General features: G+C 38.7%; 1 protein-coding gene across 1 annotated transcript; it reads left to right on the top strand.

The window, feature by feature from the left end:
* Positions 1 to 6,915: 6,915 nt before the first annotated feature.
* Positions 6,916 to 11,061, top strand: LOC121321938 (cytotoxic T-lymphocyte protein 4-like). Its single transcript, XM_041261328.1, has 4 exons — positions 6,916 to 6,967; positions 8,639 to 8,989; positions 9,771 to 9,883; positions 10,358 to 11,061. Exons 1-4 carry the CDS (start codon positions 6,916 to 6,918, stop codon positions 10,448 to 10,450), a joined length of 609 nt encoding a protein of 202 aa, XP_041117262.1. The 3' UTR covers positions 10,451 to 11,061.
* The last annotated feature ends 8,705 nt before the right edge of the window (positions 11,062 to 19,766 follow it).

Consider the following 19,766-nt stretch of genomic DNA (forward strand, 5'->3'; position numbering starts at 1 on the left):
ATTACCTATTAACATATGCATGTAATCAAAAGATAACAATTACAATTTGCGCAGTTATGCAGGGTTTAAATATTTTAATATTTAATATCAATCTCTTTATTTGTTTATCATGTTGCATGTTTGTGGTGCTTTTCCCAGCAGGGGGCAATGTTGTTCAACTTGTAATTGCAGTTATGTACAAGGAACAAACATGCTGCGTGCAGGTGGCAGCAATGTACAGATATACAGGTAGCCACGAATAGTGTTTGTCAGACAGTGTCTGTTGTTGGTTTTCCTTTGCCCTGATATACACTCACATTTTAAACTGACTTTATGAAGGGCTTGTATTTAATGTGTACTTAATTGTCTGTATTTTAACTTGGGCAGATTCAATTTATTGATTAACCAATATTATAACTGGTAAAGCTAACTTAAATTGATTAAAATCCTGAATGTGGTCTGATTCATATTTTGCGGAGTAAGTGTAAGCCTCAGTGAGTCTATGGTCAGACAGTATCAGGCTATTAGAACCTGTGTTTACTATTTATTCAAACTCCAACTCATAAAATGTTTATGTTTAGGTGGCTTTTTTTTACATGGCTTTTTTTACAGCAAGTAAATGTCACACTTAGTGGCTGTCTGCACTGATAACAATTCAATGTCAATTCAAAGCTTTAAACTCATGGTTTATATCAAGAACGTTGTATCAATAAATGACACTGTTGAAACCGATGGAACCTCTCTACAACAGCTAAATGAATTAAACATGTTTAACCCCACTGTGTTTATTCCACTGAGAAACACATTCTCCCTCTCTCTTGCTCTCTGTTCCAGTTAATACCGCGCTTCTTTTTATTTATTTACAGTAAGCTATGGGTATGCGCTGTTGCAGATAGTGCTGCTGAAATTTATTTCTGTAACTGCATGTGTATACAGTCTTTGATGCAATCTTGAAGAGTGTGTGTTGGCGGTTTACGCCCAGCCGCAATCAAGTCTCATATACATGGTTCCAGGATTTTATCTTTCAGTTAAATCAGTCAACCAATCTTCCTAGTTATCCTCAATATGAAGAAAGATCTTGTCTTTCCTTCCTACCCAGCGTTAAAGCAAAAACAAACAAAAAAAAAAACACCGCCCTGTCTTGAAGGTGCTGGCTAATGCTTGCGTCTCACTTCCAAAGAGCATCTTTCTTACAGGATGGAAGTGGAACACTGGGCCACATTAGGTCACAAAGCACATAATCATAACCGAAACAATGGACTCTAATCCCTATTCATAAAAACCCAGACAGGACCTGCTTGTTGCCCTTTACCCTGCTTGTTATGATTACACTTTTCACTGGTCAGTGTCTTGTGTTCTTGCTTTACATAGACAGAAAGGTAATATCACACCTTAACCCCATATTGGTTTCCTCTTTCTTAGGCAGGTTGTTTAACTTTCACATTGTTTGCTCCCATTTCTCTCCTGTCTCCTTGTTTTATATTTATATATATGCATTTATTTATGTGTGTATTTATTTACTCATATCTTTGTATAAGTTTATTATATATATATATATATATATATATATATATATATATATATATATATATATATATATATATATATATGTGTGTGTGTGTGTGTGTGTGTGTGTGTGTGTGTGTGTGTATATATATATATATATATATATATATATATATATATATATATATATATATAAATTTAGTCGTTGCCAATTATTATTTTTATTATTTTCTTCCCAATTTAGTCGTGTCCAATTATTTTTAGGCTCAGCTCACCTGTGCTGTGCTGACTCAGGAGGGGTGAAGACGAGCACACGCTGTCCTCCGACGCGCGTGCTATCAGCCGCCCAATCTTTACACACTGCAGACTCACCCTGCTGACACCCAGAGCTACAGAGTTGGAGGACAATGCAGCTCTGGGCAGCTTCCAGGCAAGCCTGCAGACCACGGGATTGCTGGGGCCGACCAAGCCCAGACACTAATGCTTTAAAACATTATTTTTTTCCTTGATGTGACAAGTCCTTAGACATAAGCCAAAAGACGTCTACATGATTTAGTTTCCTATACTTTTACCTTTGAATTTAAGTAACCATTTGACATTTTGGCTGACATACAGGTATGTAATTAGTTATTCACCAATTTAATATTCAATACTTCCTAGAAGTAACAGTTGTAACAGTTCAACCGCATTGACAGAATGACTGGAAACTGAAAGAGGATGTAATATTGTGGTTAATGTCAAGACCTCAGTCCCCTAGATGATGGTCTTGTAGGTTAGGTTCGATGTGGATGGATTACAATATACCATATCAAAATATCAGCATCAGCAATATCAATCAAATTGTCTTAAAATTTTCAGGGTGCTGCTGTGGCACTATTGTGTATTTAAGGAACTAAGTTACAATAAGGACAACTAGAACAAAAATATGAATATGTGTTGTTTTTTTTTGCTCTCTTCACTACTAACTAACTGATCACATTCTTGTCTTATACCCGGAATACCCATGGGACTTGCATATTATTTGTTACGTTTTGTTACATAATAATAAACTAAGAAATTTTCCATAGAATAAAAATGCAGTACTTTTTGTCATTTTGAGTTTGCATTTTACTTCTAATATTTTGTAGAAATAGTTTGTCACAATAGCTTTTATTTTCAGGGGAATGGTAAATATAATGTACAGTAAACAAAAAGAAATGTTTAAGAAAGACCGAAAAGAATCTTATGACTATGATTTGTTCAAGTGAAATTAGCTGACTGGTAGCAATACTGAAAAACTGTGTTTTTTTTATTTATCGGTAGGTCTCCATTAAGGTGCTTGACCTGAAATTGTGAGATGCAACTAAAGTGTTTCATAGTAGTAAAAGCAACTAAAACTGAAGAGCATCTCCTGAAAATCACCGGACTAGATTGAAACGTTAAAAAAAAAAAAAAAACTGAATATCTGAGTAATTGCAACAAGACCCACTAACAAGATAAAGGGGCAGAAAAAGTAACAATTAGCTTTCAAGCAACAGATGCCCAGCTACATGCAACGGCAAAGTAGCTTCTAGACAAAGTGTCATTTTAATTTGTTGTTAAAAGCTAAAATTCCTCCACCTTATTTTTATAATATAACATACACCCTTTTACACATTTTTTTGTAGAAGTTCTGCTTATGGTAAATATGGGTTGTATGTTACAAGATGTGCAGTATCCTCGGGTTACAGTAGTCTAGTAGTATAATACAGTGTCATCATTTCTCATCGTTTACGTTACACAAAGTGTGCATGCTATAAAATGAGTATTACAGCACACCAGCACTAAGACATACCCAATGACCCGCAAGTAAATCTAAACCCATACTCTTGTACACTTTGAATAAGTATGCCAATAGTAATTAGCATGCAAGCTTATCTATAGAGATTTGTTGATGACAATCAAAATTATACATGCAGTATATATTATAAGGGGACATCCAATTGAGTGTTGGGTACATCCATTGCACGTAACAACACTTTATTTGGTTACATACTGCAAAATGTATCTTTTCAGATTCTGCACATCAGAACCATGTGAACAGACTGAAATAGGTTGCTGACTAGCTACTTCAAGCCATCATTCTGCTAGTGCTGAAAACCTCAAACTGAAATGCTCTTTATAACATCCTGGAAATGTATAACATCACGTATTTTCTAATTTGAAAACGGCCCTATGAAAATAGCTGACAGAACAGAACCGTTTTAACTTGAAAACAGATACCATCTTCTGCTGATCTGCATAACCAACTATGCTTAACAACAGTGTATTTTTTTCACCTCGATCTTAGTACTACAACCACATTGCCTTCTTTCACCATGTCTACTGTCTACAGCCATTTAGCAGTTACCAGCAAGGCTGTCCAGAGGCACCAGGCCAGGCAGCTACTGTGGTTAACAAAAGAATGAATCCTGGCAGTTTTTAGATAGGTCCTGTTTTTGTGGTCCTAGTAGTTGGGGCTTAGGGTTAGGGTTAGGGTTAGGGTTAGGGTTAGGGTTTGTTTTAGCAAGTTTGGTAACACTTTATATTAAGGTGCTGCTTATGAATGTTTTATAAATGTTTTTAAAGCATCATATATGGTTCATAACCATGCAGTAGCCATAGATGGGAATTACAGTTTTATAAAGGGGACAGTTTTACTTTGGGATAGTTTTTTACTTTGGGATGTTTAAATGTAATTCAGTCTATGGCTATTGCATGGTTATAAATCATATATATATATATATATATATATATATATATATATATATATATATATATATATATATATATATATATATATAAGCATCTATTATATATTTATAAAACATTAAGAAGCAGTACCTTAATATAAAGTGTTAACATGAGTTTTAACAAAAAACTTACATGCAAGCACACATGAAAGGAGGATTTAGGCTCAAATGCCATTGGTAGCTGGGCTGTGATGCTGGTCATATCAATCCATAAAGTTGATACGACTGAACACACCTGAAAAACAAGCCCGTGCTGGCTTTGTGTACAAGAAGAATGAGAAATAATGCTGTCTGTACATTGGCTTCATGGGAAAGTTGAATGAATATCAGCTGAAGAGAAGTTTTTTTTTTTTTTCGAAGAAATAGCACATTCTTTCAGAAATGTTCAGGATTGTCCCCCACCCAGCTTGCCCAGATTCTGCTTTCAGAAGACCCTGTAACCTAATCAGCTAGGTCCAACTATGTTCTTCAGAATGAGGAGGAACTTGTTTTTTCCTACAGAAATCAGTTCTTAACTACCCAAGGGTGTCAGTTTCACAAAGCTTTCATGTGGCGCATCCATATTGGATTTGGGCATCAAAGCATAACTTATTTTAATACTCTCGATGCATGCTGAGGCTGAAAGTGAAACAACCAGCTGATTGCAGGAGTGAAAATGTAACCAGGTAGTTTGTTTGTACTTTAGGTCTTAGCCAATGAATACAAAAAAAAACTGAATGTGACATTTTCAAATAATTTTTAAAATCTAAATTGTGACGTCTGTTGCATAAAAAGGTTTCCTACAAATCATCTGGACTAAAACAGTGGGTCTCAAATAGCAGCCTTGGGAGGTCTGTCTCTCCCCATCCACTGACACAGAACATTTAACACTTCTATCCCAAATGCTCCAACCCAACTTGAAATCTTTAAAATAGCAAGTTCAATTGAAACTGTGTGTTTATGTCGTTACATAGTTATTTAGGACCTCTGTCCTGTTTGCCTTGGACCCTCCATCCATCTGCATTTGAAAAAGAAGTTCTTCTCCAGAGGGATGAACTCATGCACTCCTCTGCCTTCCTCAATTACTCAAGTTGCGGTTGTACTCCTTGAAGAATAGGTCAGAATCCTACAATCTAACCTCAGGCATCCTGTGGAGTCTATTCCACAAAGACGCCAAGTTTTCATTGCAGAAAAACACAAGCATGTTTCATTATAAAATGGTTGCATGTAGTATTCACACACATAGTTGTGTACAGTTTATACAGTACAATCAATCAGTCAATCAGTCTTTATTTTACGTAGCACATTTCATAGTGGAACACCATCACAAAGCGCTTTACAAGATGCAATAAATACAAGAAAATCCATAATACTTCAAATAGAGAAATGCATAAAACATGATATACAGTGGAAAGTATATAATACATGAAATAGTACAATAAATACAGTGGAAAGTGCAGAATACATGAAATAGTACAATAAATACAGTGGAAAGTGCAGAATACATGTTAGTAACAATCCATGAAATTGTAGCAGCAGCTAATAATAGATATCAGGCTTAAGGAGCATGGAAAGCAAGAGAGTTGAGACCAAAACAGGTGAGTTTTGAGAGTTGATTTAAAGCGAGCTACGGTCGGAGCATCATGCACTGAAGCTGTGAGAGAGTTCCAGAGTCAGAGCCATGAAGCTAAATGAGCGTTGTCCAAGTGTGGTGCACATTTGCTTGGGGATAACAAGCAGGCCAGAGTTGGAGGACCTCAGCTTGTGGGCTAGGACATAGCCGGTCAGCAGGTTGAGGAGGTACTCGGGACCTGTGTGATGAAGGGCATTGTAGGTAAGCAGGAGAGTTTTGAACATAATCCTGAACTTTACAGGTAGCCAGTGCAGCTGGGCAAGACGGGGGGGGGTGGGGGGTGGGGGGGTGGGGTGTGATATGATCATGTTTTTTACAGCTAGTAAGGATCCTGGCAGCAGCATTCTGAACTAGCTGCAGTCGGTTTATGGTGCGTGCCGGGAGACCACCATAGAGAGAGTTGCAGTAGTCGAGTCAAGAATGCATTACAGTACATTGAAACAGCAGGTTAAGGGTTAGGGTTAGGGTTATTTATTTTAGGCCATTTATTTTACACAATTTTGAAGCAATACTTTATATCAAAAGTTTGGTCCTCCAGACAGCATTACAATTCAGAAGAACTTCATAAAACTTTTTTTTTTTTTTTAAAGCAAACATTATGTTATAATTAATGGGTTCTTGTTGCCTCGAACAGCAAAAGTTGTAAAAGTTATAAAAGTGATAATGTTATATTTAAAGCTTCTTAAAAAAAACTTAAATAAAATGGAAATATAGTGGAAAATGACGCATTCTTTAAAAAAAATAAGATGACATAAAGTAAAAACCTCTAAATCTGCATTTTCTGTTTTCTCATTTCTATTCCATCACTTCAAGTGCACTGAATGCTGCACTCGAGATGTGAGCACACACAGCACCATTCATTTCTCATCATTTGCATTTTCCATGTGGTTAACAGAACAGAATATAACCAACCATATTAATATTCGTTACCCAAACCTAAAAAGCATTACTGGCATAACTCATATGCTACCTCCTACACCCTACCACTGCTGATGTCACTATGATGATTTCCAAAACAGCACTGAATTATAAATAGTTGGTCAGTAACAGCTATCAGACATTGACACCATGATTTTCAAAGTTGTTGCATGCATCAGTATCTGCATTGGCTGGGGAAATGGTGAGTAGCTAATGTATTTGACTTTGATATCTGTAGCATGTGAGTTCTCCTTGCTTTGTACTGCTGCAAAGCAGATGAGCTAGGAAGATCTATATATATATATATATATATATATATATATATATATATATATATATATATATATATATATATAGTATATATCAAGTGTGCATCTCAACGTATAAGTGGATTACCTATTGTGACAGGGGGTTTTCCTGATTATTATTATTATTATTATTATTATTATTATTATTATATTATTTATATTATTAATTAATAATATTATTATACAATATAGCCCCATGAAATGCTGCAACTTATATAAATGGGTGTTAAACACATTAAATTAATAAATGCATTAATAATAACAATAATGCAACTATATTTCAAGAGCTTTTAAAAACATTAAGTATGTTATGTATATTGGAGTTTTAAAAACTTGTAACAATAATTTTCTGTGACGTGACTCCCATTTGATGAATTACGCTGAGGATGGCACACAGAATACTAGGCTGTTTATTAATAGCTGGTTTTGCACATGCAGGAAATCAAATAAAATCAGTGTATCTGAGTTGAAGTGAATGAACTATGAATACCCAAGCCACCGACACACTAAGGGACAGTGCTTGGCAGAACTTGGTCGATCAGAGTCAAGGACATAGTTCCTGTTATATATATATATATATATATATATATATATATATATATATATATATATATATATATATATATATATATATACAAAAAACTGACGGTTACTAGCAAGCCCCTAAATTGTTTTTGATTTGTTTATGTCTGTTTTGGTAACTTTGCTGGGTGTATTTCTGCTGTCTAAAAAAAGGGTTATTGATGATCTGCAGTAAATAGCTTTCAGAATCTTGCCCATCATGCTGTCATGTACTTACAAATCAAGCAACAACAGGTGCTTGTTATTTATTAACGATAGCTGTTGTAATGCCAACCTAAAACATTAGGAAAAGTTAGTACTCTGTTAAGGAAAATGTAGATTTAAAGACATTTTTGAAGCCTAAAAGAAAATATAGAAAAGTGTCATGAATGCTTTAGGATAGTTCTCAAACAATTCTAAATGATGTGTTATTATTTTCATAGAAACACACACTCAGATAAGTAAACAAGGTCAAAAGCTAAATGATAAATTAGGGTAGCAGTATTTGTAAAGTGGTCTTCAACGGGTAGGATGTGGTGTTGAATAATGTCAGTAAAAATGTTTTGTGGTTGATTCAAATATACCAAACAGGGTCCCCAACCACAACTGTTTATTGAAAGATCTCACATAACCTGTGTGCTTCACAAACAGAGTGGATCTCAGCCAACAAAGGATTCATTAGTGTTGAATTACTCCTAAGGTTTAAAACACAGAGCCTGAACTATTGGTAACATGGTAATATTAAATCACCCTCAGGTCTGTTAATGTCTTGTTATGTCTGCAAAACACCAAACCGCTAGGAAATAGCCTGGGTCATAAAGCATCACCGTGTATTGTTTGTATGAATCCACTCCTTGTTGAACCTGAAAGTAATTTACGCAGAGTCACTGCTGTCACTCAGAGCACTGAGAGTGAAACCCGTGAATAAGACGCTTTGCGCGATTCATGATTCATTAACGTTTTTTTTGTTTGTTTGCTTTTTTGCTGTGTTTTGTTTTCAACAGCCTTTGAGGTTTTCCAGCCCAGCCGAGTGGAAGCAAACAACAGCGGGGTAGCCAGGCTGAGGTGCAACTACAACTTCACTGGGAAGGGAGATGAGTTCAGAATCACACTCTTTCGGGGAATCAGCGACCAAACCAGTGTCTGCGCCTCTTCTTTCCATCTTCCTAACACCACCTTCGAGACCAAAGAAGGGGTGTTCAGCTGTCAGGGTGAGGCAAGCAGGAACAGTGTGGACCTCACCATATCGGGGATGAGCAGCTCCGATACAGACATCTACAAGTGCCGGGTGGAAATAATGTACCCACCACCATATCGACAGAGAGTGGGAAAGGGAACTGTGATTTACATTCCAGGTAAGAATGTAAACTAATCTACCACTTCCAAAGTAGGTGCTGGGTCTCATCGCAAAGGTGCTTTAAGGAGTTATTGTAAGATAACATTGGTTGAAACAAGCAATTGTAAATGTAGCTATCTTCCAATGCACCATAAATCACTTTTGGATCACCGTGTTCCGACAGTATACTAAGGAGGGCATTGCTGCTGTGGTGCAATTGATTTACTGAAGTGCCAAGATTAGTTGTGCAGTTATACACATTTTATTCGTCTAAATAAACATTTAAAATTATGACCAGGTAGCATTTTTATGGTATTAAAAGCCCTTAAATGTTAACTTAGGATACTTTAGTGTGGCCAGTAACTATGAATGGAAAAGGGAACATATGATGTGTTTCATTATTACTGTTCAAAGTAAAAACTAACTTTATTGCACATTTTATAATTTGTATGTAATACCTAGATGGAACATTAGCAATCCTGTGGTATATTCTTGTGGTTAACAAATCACTCTTTCCCTTGGCTTTGAGGCCCCCCTCCTCCAAATAAAGAGTTCCAAAACAAAGGCAGACGTCATTTTTTTTTGTGGGGGGGGGGGGGGGATTACTATCTTGTACGTAGGTTTCTCAAAGAAGAGGCAGATGAAAGATTTCACAAGAGCTCAACTCTTACAGTTCTGAAACCACAGGGTTATTCTAGAAAAACATGGGTTAGCACCATGTCAGAACAACCTCCTGCATTTTGTGAAAAAGGGCAGTTTTTTAAGATATATTTTTTTTAAATATCATTTTTATTTTTTAGAAATTCAGACTTGTCCTAAAATTGAAAGCAGTATGGAGTGGATCTTCGTGACAGTCTCTGGCTGTATAATAGCATGTACTGTAATCACAATAGCAGCCATCTTGGTAATTAGGGTAAGTATCTCTTACTTTTTATGTGCAGACTCCTTGCTTGTGACATCAGCTTGATATAAAGACTGGTTAGCACACCATTTTCACTTTGCATTTTCACTTTGCAATTTGGAGACCAATTCCCTAAGAAGATCATTTCACTGAGTGTCGAGGGATTCCACTGTAATATGATGTATTTACTTTAGCACTAGGGAGAGACTACAATAATACCTATTATGGTTTTATATTTATTTTTTCAACAAGTTCAGTAAAAGCTAAGGGTTTCTTAAATTTAAATTCTAATCTGTGACATAATGAATATGGACAGACATTACTCGGAAATTAGATTCAATTACCATTCCCAATTACTTATTGCCCATTTAATTAAACTCATTTGTCAGAATTAATCTTTCCCAATGTTTTTTTTTTTTTACTGGCATTTTTATTTGATCTTCATATGGTTCCTTTTCATATGACATTTATCATCTTGTTTTACAGATTTGTCAACAGAACAGGAAAGCTGACTATGTCGATATGTCACCAGTAATATCAGAAAAGGGAAGCTCTAATAGCCGCTATGTCATTTTGTGAAGTGAATAAGAATGGTATTTTTTTGTTTTTGTTTGGAAACAAGCATTATCAGATCAACTGTGCATAGCAGACTCAAGCCTTGCCACCTAGGTTCAATTTACATGATCAGAGTTAACATTATATGTTGTATGTTACATGTTTACTTTGGGCAGTGATGTCACCTCTCTACAATGAGGTGTGACATCACCGTGAACCCTGTAAAATATTATTGCATCATAATTTAGCAGTCTTGTGAAATCTATATTGATTAAAATTACAAGTTCCAAAATTTGGATTTTATTTAACCTAATACTGTATGCAAAATCTTGTTAGAACACCAATGTTAATTTTCTGTGAAAAATATGAGTTGCTTCAACAAGCGTTTGAATGACATATCATTTAGATATTTAGATAATGAAACAAAGTTCTACTTTACAGTGGATTATGTTATAAACTGGTATTTAAAGTTTCTTCAGTTATGTGTAATGAATTGCCGTATTCTACTCTGTACCACTAGGTGGCCCTGTTGTTCTGCAAGCTCCTCTGGTTTACAAAACAGTTCTAAACACTAGTGGTCGATAGATGTCTTGAGCTTATCATTGTGAAAATGATTAGCTGTAGCATTTGTGTTTCTTTTGAAATGTGTGTATTATGATGTAAATACATTTTATGTGAGGAAACTCAATAAAATTTGAAATCTCAAAAACTGACTATGACATTATCTTCATTGCAACACCGGTATTGGTTCTCCCCACTACAGAAACCAGTAGGGACGACATATTTAAAAAACATTGAAAAAAAATTAAATACATTACATTTATATGGCCAATATATACAGTACTTGTATAATATTTCAAACGGTCTGTGTGTATTTTTTATATATTATATAATACATGGTAAAATATATTTATATATTTTAAATACAATCAAATTGCATTCCTGTTGTTGCAGTTAAAATATATGGCAATATAAAAAAAAAAAATCCTTTAAAATACATTCAAACATAGCTGATATTAATAATGTATTTCATATACATTGATACATATACAATCCATATACAAAAGCCTATGTTCATACTTAATTACAAGTATTTTTTTGGGGGGGTGGGGGTGGGGAAGTGGAGTTGTGAATGTACAATATATTTAAAGTGTATTTAACCTAAGTATGCTATGCACATATGCCAGGTAAAGATCTTTCAAAATAGTCTAGTACTAAATATATTTAACTTTCAAATGACAACTACACATTTTTAAGACAGATTTGAGAAATATTTTAACCCATTTCAAAGAACTTTTGTAGACACATTCAAATATAGCACTCTCCAGTTTTCATATTCCTGCCATCACTAGCCTCTGCCTTGTTTTGTGTAAAATCTGACAAATTTCCAATGTAAACATAACGGTAAAATAAAAAAATAAAAATAAAAATGAAAATTATTACATTAACATTATGGCCTATTCACATGGGAATAATTCAATCTCTCTTTTTTAATTTTTTTATTTGCTGTTGGTTGCAATTTATGAATTATGTGGCCCAGCTTCTGCTAGTGAAAGCAGCAGTCCCTTCCAGTGTGCCGCGGCTGCAGAGATGCATTTCACTTTTTGCTGTCATATTTTAATCAAAACTTTATATGAATTTGCAGCCACTTAGATTTGTATTATCTTCAGTGAATACAACTACATCATCATGTTTCCAAACAGTGCATTAGAGGCAGCCTATCCATTCCTGCAATGGAACTTTCAGCAACTCTGGTTGACAATTTTATTTTGTGTCTCTATACTTGAATATGTAGAATATCTCTTTGTAACAAAGTGCCCGCCCCTGTGTATATTATCTGTTATGTGTTGCGTGTGGTGTGTTTAAATGTTGGTGTATAGACATTGGTACACGGGATATAAACGGGTCTGTGTAACACGAGTGTTTAAAAATGTATATGTGTATTTAGGCACGAGGATTGCACAGCACTTCACGTGCAAGTAAAATGTAGTAATATGTGAGCACGGGGAATTGCACTTTATTAATTCACGTGCTGGGATTCAAGTGAATAATTAATTGGTAATTGAATCCCAGCACAATAGTATCTATAGATGCACGTTGTCACATACTGGGGGTTGGGTGTTCGGTGAGCGGAGAACGGAATTGGAGACGGAGGAAATAAGTAAAGTAATAATAATAACAAAGTATCTGCTCACCGTGTTTGTCAGTGTCTGTCCGTGCACCGTTTTGTTAAGTTTAGTCTGTTTTAGTTTGTCTATTTATTTTGGCGTAGAGTGCCGTGTCCTGTGTTTTTCGTGTTTGTGTAAACCTTTTATTTTGTATTAAACCGGCGCCAACAGGCGTCTTCATCACTTCATTTCATCCGTCCTGTGTTTTGTGTATTGCCTTACCTTTCCTGGTTCTGACGCCGCCGACTTCGGCCGTCTCTGTGACACTCTTTCATACACATATGTGGATTTATTATTAATTGACTTACAGCCACAGCTGCAGCCACAGTGCCAGCACTAAACCCTGAGCACTATCCACTGAGTACAAGCACAGCATGGACACAAGCACCACTTTCCCCAGGATCTAAAGAGCACAGTTTCGTGCATGGAGGATTGTGGTCTGGGAGTGTATTTTGTTTGGAACTGCAGCCTGCCGTATTTGATTTATTTGGCGACTGATTTATTATTTATTGTTGTGACAAAGTGGCTAAGTGAGAACAGGTGCAGGAATGATGCAGTGTGGTAATTAAACAGACAGAGCCTTGTAATCTAGTTTGGAAAAGTGACATTTATTTATTTATTTATTTATTTATTTATTAATTTTTCAAAATTTAGTCGTTGCCAATTATTTTTTATTTTCTCCCAATTTGAAAATGGCCAATTATTATTTAGGCTCAGCTCACCACTACCACCCCTGCGCTGACTCGGGAGCGGTGAAGATGAACACACGCTGTCCTCCAAAGCGTGTTCCGTCAGCCGACCACTTCTTTACACACTGCGGATTCACCATGCAGCCACCCAGGAGGTACAGCGTAGGAGGACAACGCAGCTCCTGGGCAGCTAACAGGCAAGCCCGCAGGCGCCCGGCCAGACTACAGGGGTTGGTGGTGCGTGGTGAACTGAGGACACCCTGGCCTACCTAGACCCCCCCCACCACCACCATGCAAAGCTAAGCCAATTGAGCGCCGCCTCCTGGGAACTCCCATCCACGGTTGGCTGTGGAATAGCCCAGATTCAAACCGGCGACATCCAGACTATAGGGCGCATCCTGCACTCACACAGAGCGCCTTTACTGGATGTGCCACTTGGGAGCCTGATCTTTATTTTTTTAGTCCAGGTCTGGTGACCAAAACAATAATCCCCTGGCAATACACAACAATGTGTACTGCACGGGTTAAATAATAACAGGATTGCAGTTCCAACTAATGAACATAATATCTGCCCCACAATAATACATACACAGTCACCTGTCCTGGGTGTGTGCAGTAGTGCTCATGGTGGATGATATAGGTTATTTAGTGACTGTTAGTGAAGTGCCTGTTCTGGCTTAGTGCTGGCCCTAGGTGACAGCTCCGGAACTGTGCTAGCTGTCTCGTAATGTGCAGGAGAAGACAAAGGCAATTACAAGACAAAACAAACAAAACACTCACAGAACTTTTATGAAATAGGAACATGGTCTCTCACAGTCCTTCTCACTTTATTTACACAAACCAAAGCAAAGGAACAGATTACGATTCTCTGTCCCATTTTATGCTGTCATAAGAAGAACATAAGAAAGTTTACTAACGAGAGGGGGCCATTCGGTCCATCTTGCTCGTTTGGTTATTAGTAGCTTATTGATCCCAGAAACTCATCAAGCAGCTTCTTGAAGGATCGAAGGGTGTCAGCTTCAACAACATTACTGGGAAGTTGGTTCCAGACCCTCACAATTCTCTATGTAGAAAAGTGCCTCCTATTTTCTGTTCTGAATGCCCCTTTGTCTAATCTCCATTTGTGACCCCTGGTTCTTGTTTCTTTTCTCAGGTCGAAAAAGCCCCTTGGGTTGACATTGTCAATACCTTTTAGAATTTTGAATGCTTGAATCAGGTCTCCGCGTAGTCTTTTTTATTCAAGACTGAATAGATTCAATTCTTTTAGTCTGTCTGCATATGACATGCCTTTTAAACCCAGAATAATTCTGGTTGCTCTTCTTTGCATTGTTTCTAGAGCAGCAATATTTCTAGAGCAGCTACTTTTTGTAGCGATGTGACCAGAACTAAACACAATATTCAAGATGAGGTCTTACTAATGCATTGTAAAGTTTTAACATTACTTCCCTTGATTTAAATTCAACACTTTTCTCAATATATCCGAGCATCTTGTTGGCCTTTTTTATAGATATTATTATTTACAATCACTATTATTACCTCCGACTCCAATCCCGTTCTCCACTCACTGAACACACACGTGCTGACATTGGGGTGAGTCTCTCCTCCCGCTGTACCACTGGCAGCGGAAATGCTGCCAATGGCGAGGCTGTCAGTGGACTTGCTGACAGCTCCCAGACTGACTCCTTCAGCCAGGGCAATTCCAGCAGCAGAAAGGCTGCTGAGGAAGGTGGTCTCCTGACCTTTCCTCCCTTCTCAGCCGGTAGCTCCCTCCTGTGGGACTCCAACCACAAGAACTCCTACAGCGAAATTGCTGCGGGCAAGGTGGTCTCCTGACCTCTCCTCCCTTCTTCATAGCCGGCAGCTCCCTCTAGTGGAGCTCTGGCCATACTGACCCCTGCGGCTGAGCAGAACTGACGGCGACCCCTGGTGAAGCAGTTCTGGCGACCCCAGGCGAAGGCAGCAGAGGACCCTAAGGAGGCGAACTCAGGAGGGGAGCCCCTGGCCATAGTGAAGGCAGCGGGAGCTCCGCTTCTCCCTTGTACCCTGCAACCGGTGGCTCCACAGGAAATGCGGAGCAGCAGGCAGCCCCAGGCGATGCGGAGCGGCAGGCAACCCCAGGCAATACGGAGCGGCTGGCATCCTTGGGCGAAGCGAGGCAGGCATCCTTGGACGAAGCGAGGCAGGCATACTTGGGCGAACTAAGGCTATGCACGGGCTGCTGAGGACTGCCAGCATCTAGTCCTGGTCCTTCTGTTGAAGGGAGAGGCTGCTCCTGCTCCTCTCCCCCAGATGGTGGGGGAAGTGATACCAGCCGGCATTCATCCTCTGCTGGTGGAAAGGGACCCAGCAGACATTCACCCTCTGCTGGTGGAGGTGGTGGAGGCAGAGGCAGCTCCTGCTGCTCTGCTCCTGGGAGCAGCTTGTAGTTTCCTGGCGACAGAGGTGGGAGCAGCGTGTAGTCTCTTGGCGATGGAGGCTCTCCCTCACTTGCCAGGGGCTGGTGCAGCTCTCCCTCACTTTCAGGGGACTGGTGCGACTCTCCCTCACTTTCAGGGGACTGGTGCTGCTCTCCATCACTTGCAGGGGACTGGTGTGCCTCTCCCTCACTTGCAGGGGACAGCAGCGTTGGCTCCTCTCCCTCTGGTGTTGGAGACAGTGTCGGGACTTCTCCTGATGAGACCAGAGATGGCGGGACCCCTCCCATATTGGCAGCCAGGTAGTTGAACACCATGGCTGCGATGTCTCAAAGGGACACTGGGTGGTGTTACTGTTCCCAAATTTCCCAACGCTCCCCATCTCGGGCCCACAGCAGGTTAATCACCTCCGGGAGGTCTCTTTCCAGGCCACGATCAGGGTCCGTCAGCCAGTCCCAGATCTCACTGATGGTTGCCCTCGAGCTAGCAGAGCTTCTCCCACTGACGCTGGAGACGGAACCAGCAGGCTCTCTCCTTCTGCTGGTGGAGACTTGGACTGTAGACGCTCCAACTCCCTTTTTGCGGGCTGTGGATACACTGACTCCTCCCTCTTGGGCTGTGGAGGTGAAACCAGCAAGCATTCTTCCTCTGCTGGCGGAGGTAGAAACAGCAGGAATTCTTCCTCTGCTGCTGGAGGTTGAAGCAGCAGTCCCTCGACTTTTGGATTCCCGCTGTCCCCCCATCTGGGCGCTGGACGCTCACTGTCCCCCTTTCTGGGCGCTGGATGCTCACGGTCCCCCTGTCCGGGCACTGGACGCATGGGCAACTTCCATATAGGCATTACTTCCACCTCTGCATATTGCGTGGGGCAGATGGCCAACGTGTGCCCATACTCCCCACAGCCAGGGCACAACTCCACTGCAAGGTTCTTTAAAAAATCTCCCAACTGTCATCTCCGACCTCCTCCTGCTGTTGCTGCGGTTGTTGCTGCAGCTTTTTCCTGCCACTCCTTCTCCTCATCTTCCTCTGCTGGGCCGGTTCTTCTTCCTCCTCTTGGAAGGGGCAGACAGCAACCACTTGCCCGTACACCCCGCAGGCAAGGCATGATCCTTGGTCCTCCAGACCACTGAGGAGATCCTCCAGCTCAGTGCATTCATCTCTCCAGTCTTCCAAATTTTTTTTTTCAAAAAAAAAACTGCAGTTCCCACTCTGGTCTGCGTCTAGGAGCCGCTGGTAATCCCACGATGACACCATGTGTCACAAAGATGGCTGTAGTGGGTGACATCAGATCAGAAACAGGAACCAACACAAAAAACAGAGAGGTGGAGTTTGGTGAAGCTGAGCGATTGTTTTCGCTCAGCATTTAATAAATGAACAGACAAAAAATAAAAGGATGTAAGACAAACAAAACATAGAAGACGGCACTTTTGCCAAAATAAAGAGACAAACAAAATGGCCTACACAGACAAACACGGTGAGCTGATATTATTATTTACTATCACTATTATTACTTCCGTCTCCTATCCCGTTCTCCACTTACCGAACACACAACCCAGAGTGAAGGAAAACATGTTGCTTTTGTGCAGCTGTACCGAGACTCGATTGCTAATCAATCATTTGATTGGAGTCTCGGTACAACTGCACGTGAATTAATAAAAGTGAAATTCCCTGTGCTCACATATTATTACATTTTATCTGCAAGTGAAGTGCTGTGCAATCCTCTTGCCTAAATACAAATATACATTTTAAACCCACTCATGTTACACAGACCCATTTATATCCCGTGTACCAATGACAATACATCAACATTAACACACTACACGCAACATACAACACAAAAAAATACACACAGGGGTGGGGCAACATTGCCACAATCTCCCATATGATATTTATATTGCACATTTTTATTGGCTGCGTGCAGTATCTTACACTTTTTTCTATTAAATGTCATTTGCCATGTGTCTGCCCAGTTCTGAATCTTGTCTATATTATTTTGAATGACCTTTGCTGCTGCAACAGTGTTTGCCACTTCTAGTTTTGTGTCATCTGCAAATTTAACAAGTTTGCTTACTATATCAGAATCCAAGTCATTAATGTATATTAGGAATAGCAGAGGACCTAATACTGATCCCTGTAGTACTCCACTGGTTACCACACTCCATTTGAGGTTTCTCCTCTAATCAGTACTTTCTGTTTTCTACATGTTAACCACTCCCTAATCCATGTACATGCATTTCCTTGAATCCTAACTGCGTTCAGTTTGAGAATTAATCTTTTATGCGGGACTTTGTCAAAAGCTTTAAGGAAGTCTAAATAAAGCATGTCATATGCTTTGCAATTATTCGCTATTGATGTTGAATCCTCAAAAAAATCAAGCAGGTTAGTTAAACATGATCTTCCTTTCCTAAAACCATGTTGACTGTCTCCCAGGATACTGTTACCATATAGGTAATTTTCCATTTTGGATCTTATTATAGTTTCCATAATTTTATATATAATAGAAGTCAGGCTTATTGGTCTGTAGTTACCTGGTTTGGTTTTGTCTCCCTTTTTGGTAAAACGAGTGCAACCGCCTCTCCAATCTTCGGCTACCACGTCATTTCTATTCCTTGTCAATGCGTTATTGCAACAAAGTCTCGCCCCCTTCCAGGTTGGCTAACTTTCCTTGAACCTGGGGAAAGAATTGTCAGACCAGCCCGTCCAAGGAACTCTGTTCTCTCTGCTAAGTGCCCTCACAGGTCGGGAGGGAGATTTACGACCAAGAATCATTGTATATTTCTGTCACAGTTAATTATTAAATACGGACGTTTTTTCATTGAGTGCTGTCTGAGCATTCACTTTGTACACTCACATCCTGCTCACAGGGTTACATTGCAGTTCCTCCAATAAACTACTGCAGTTCAGAGAAATAGGATTGCACAGAAAACACAAGATAGACTGCCATAGTATGACCATGTACTCCTGTGCACTATAAGCACTTTGCAATGTTGGTAGGATTTGAATACATGGATTTTATTTGGCAAGCTGCAATTAAACCTTGATTGATTGACTAATATGATTTATATGATTTTGAAGGTTTTTGTGAAGGTGTTTTTTCTTTTTGCGTTTTAATAATAAGATTTCTCAATGCATATATTACCTTACTTTGCGTCACACATCACTATTATAATGTTCAACTGCAGTCAGAGATCAGCTAAATCAAAAGTATTGTAAATATACTTGTATATATATATATATATATATATATATATATATATATATATATATAATAATATATATATATATATATTTATAACAGTTATTAACTTTTGTAACAGTTATTGTTGTTTGTTATCTGTTCATTTTTAGAAGCTGCTGTAAGAATAGCAGTGCTGGAATTAAAACAGAATCCTTAAGTAATTTCAGGAGCCTTAATGCGAGAATTCTAAAACAGGTTTGTGTTTTGTTTGCAGAAGTTTTTGAATTTTTTTGGGGGAAATTGGTATGCAGATGCAAGAGTTGAGATTTGTATCTCTGTGTTTCACAATATCCAGATATGACCTACTTAGATGTGCATTTCCTGTGGTAGAACTGTGTTAGAAGTTGGGTAAAAATGTTAACAGTTTAGTTTTTTGGTGAAAAACAATCTAATTTAGAATTAGCCAAAAAAATAATTGTTGCTAAAAAATAGTAATTCTGTTGTATGTCAATGGAATAATTACTATATCAACATTGATATCAACTTTCAGCCTCAAGCCTGGCCAGATTACTCTCAATCAAAGATTGACACTCCACCTGCCCCCCTTGACTTCAAACCTAACCTAAATCTAGAGATATAAGAACATGTACAATTCAAGACAGTGCAAGTATAAAATAGAAGCATGGTTTTATAGGTGTGCAGGCCGTATTTGGTTTCCAACATATTTTGATAACTGTTTCCAAGTTTCTTGGTGCTTTGATACTCGAATGATGGGAGCATTGAGATGAATCAGCAACTTTAAATGTATAAGATGATTAATAAGTCCATTAAATTGCCAATGAATGTCTATTAAATGTCTATTATTTTCCACTGTGGGCGTGGCTCAGACAA

Source organism: Polyodon spathula, chromosome 10, assembly GCF_017654505.1.
Source record: "Polyodon spathula isolate WHYD16114869_AA chromosome 10, ASM1765450v1, whole genome shotgun sequence".
Classification (NCBI taxonomy): domain Eukaryota; kingdom Metazoa; phylum Chordata; class Actinopteri; order Acipenseriformes; family Polyodontidae; genus Polyodon; species Polyodon spathula.

What these genes read in the sequence shown, in the direction of transcription:
- LOC121321938 (XM_041261328.1), top strand. Translation starts at nt 6,916, where the DNA reads ATGATTTTCAAAGTTGTTGCATGCATCAGTATCTGCATTGGCTGGGGA. An exon ending in AACTGTGATTTACATTCCAG is followed by an intron (nt 8,990 to 9,770) that starts GTAAGAATGTAA and finishes TTTATTTTTTAG; the next exon opens with AAATTCAGACTTGTCCTAAA. An exon ending in CAGCCATCTTGGTAATTAGG is followed by an intron (nt 9,884 to 10,357) that starts GTAAGTATCTCT and finishes CTTGTTTTACAG; the next exon opens with ATTTGTCAACAGAACAGGAA.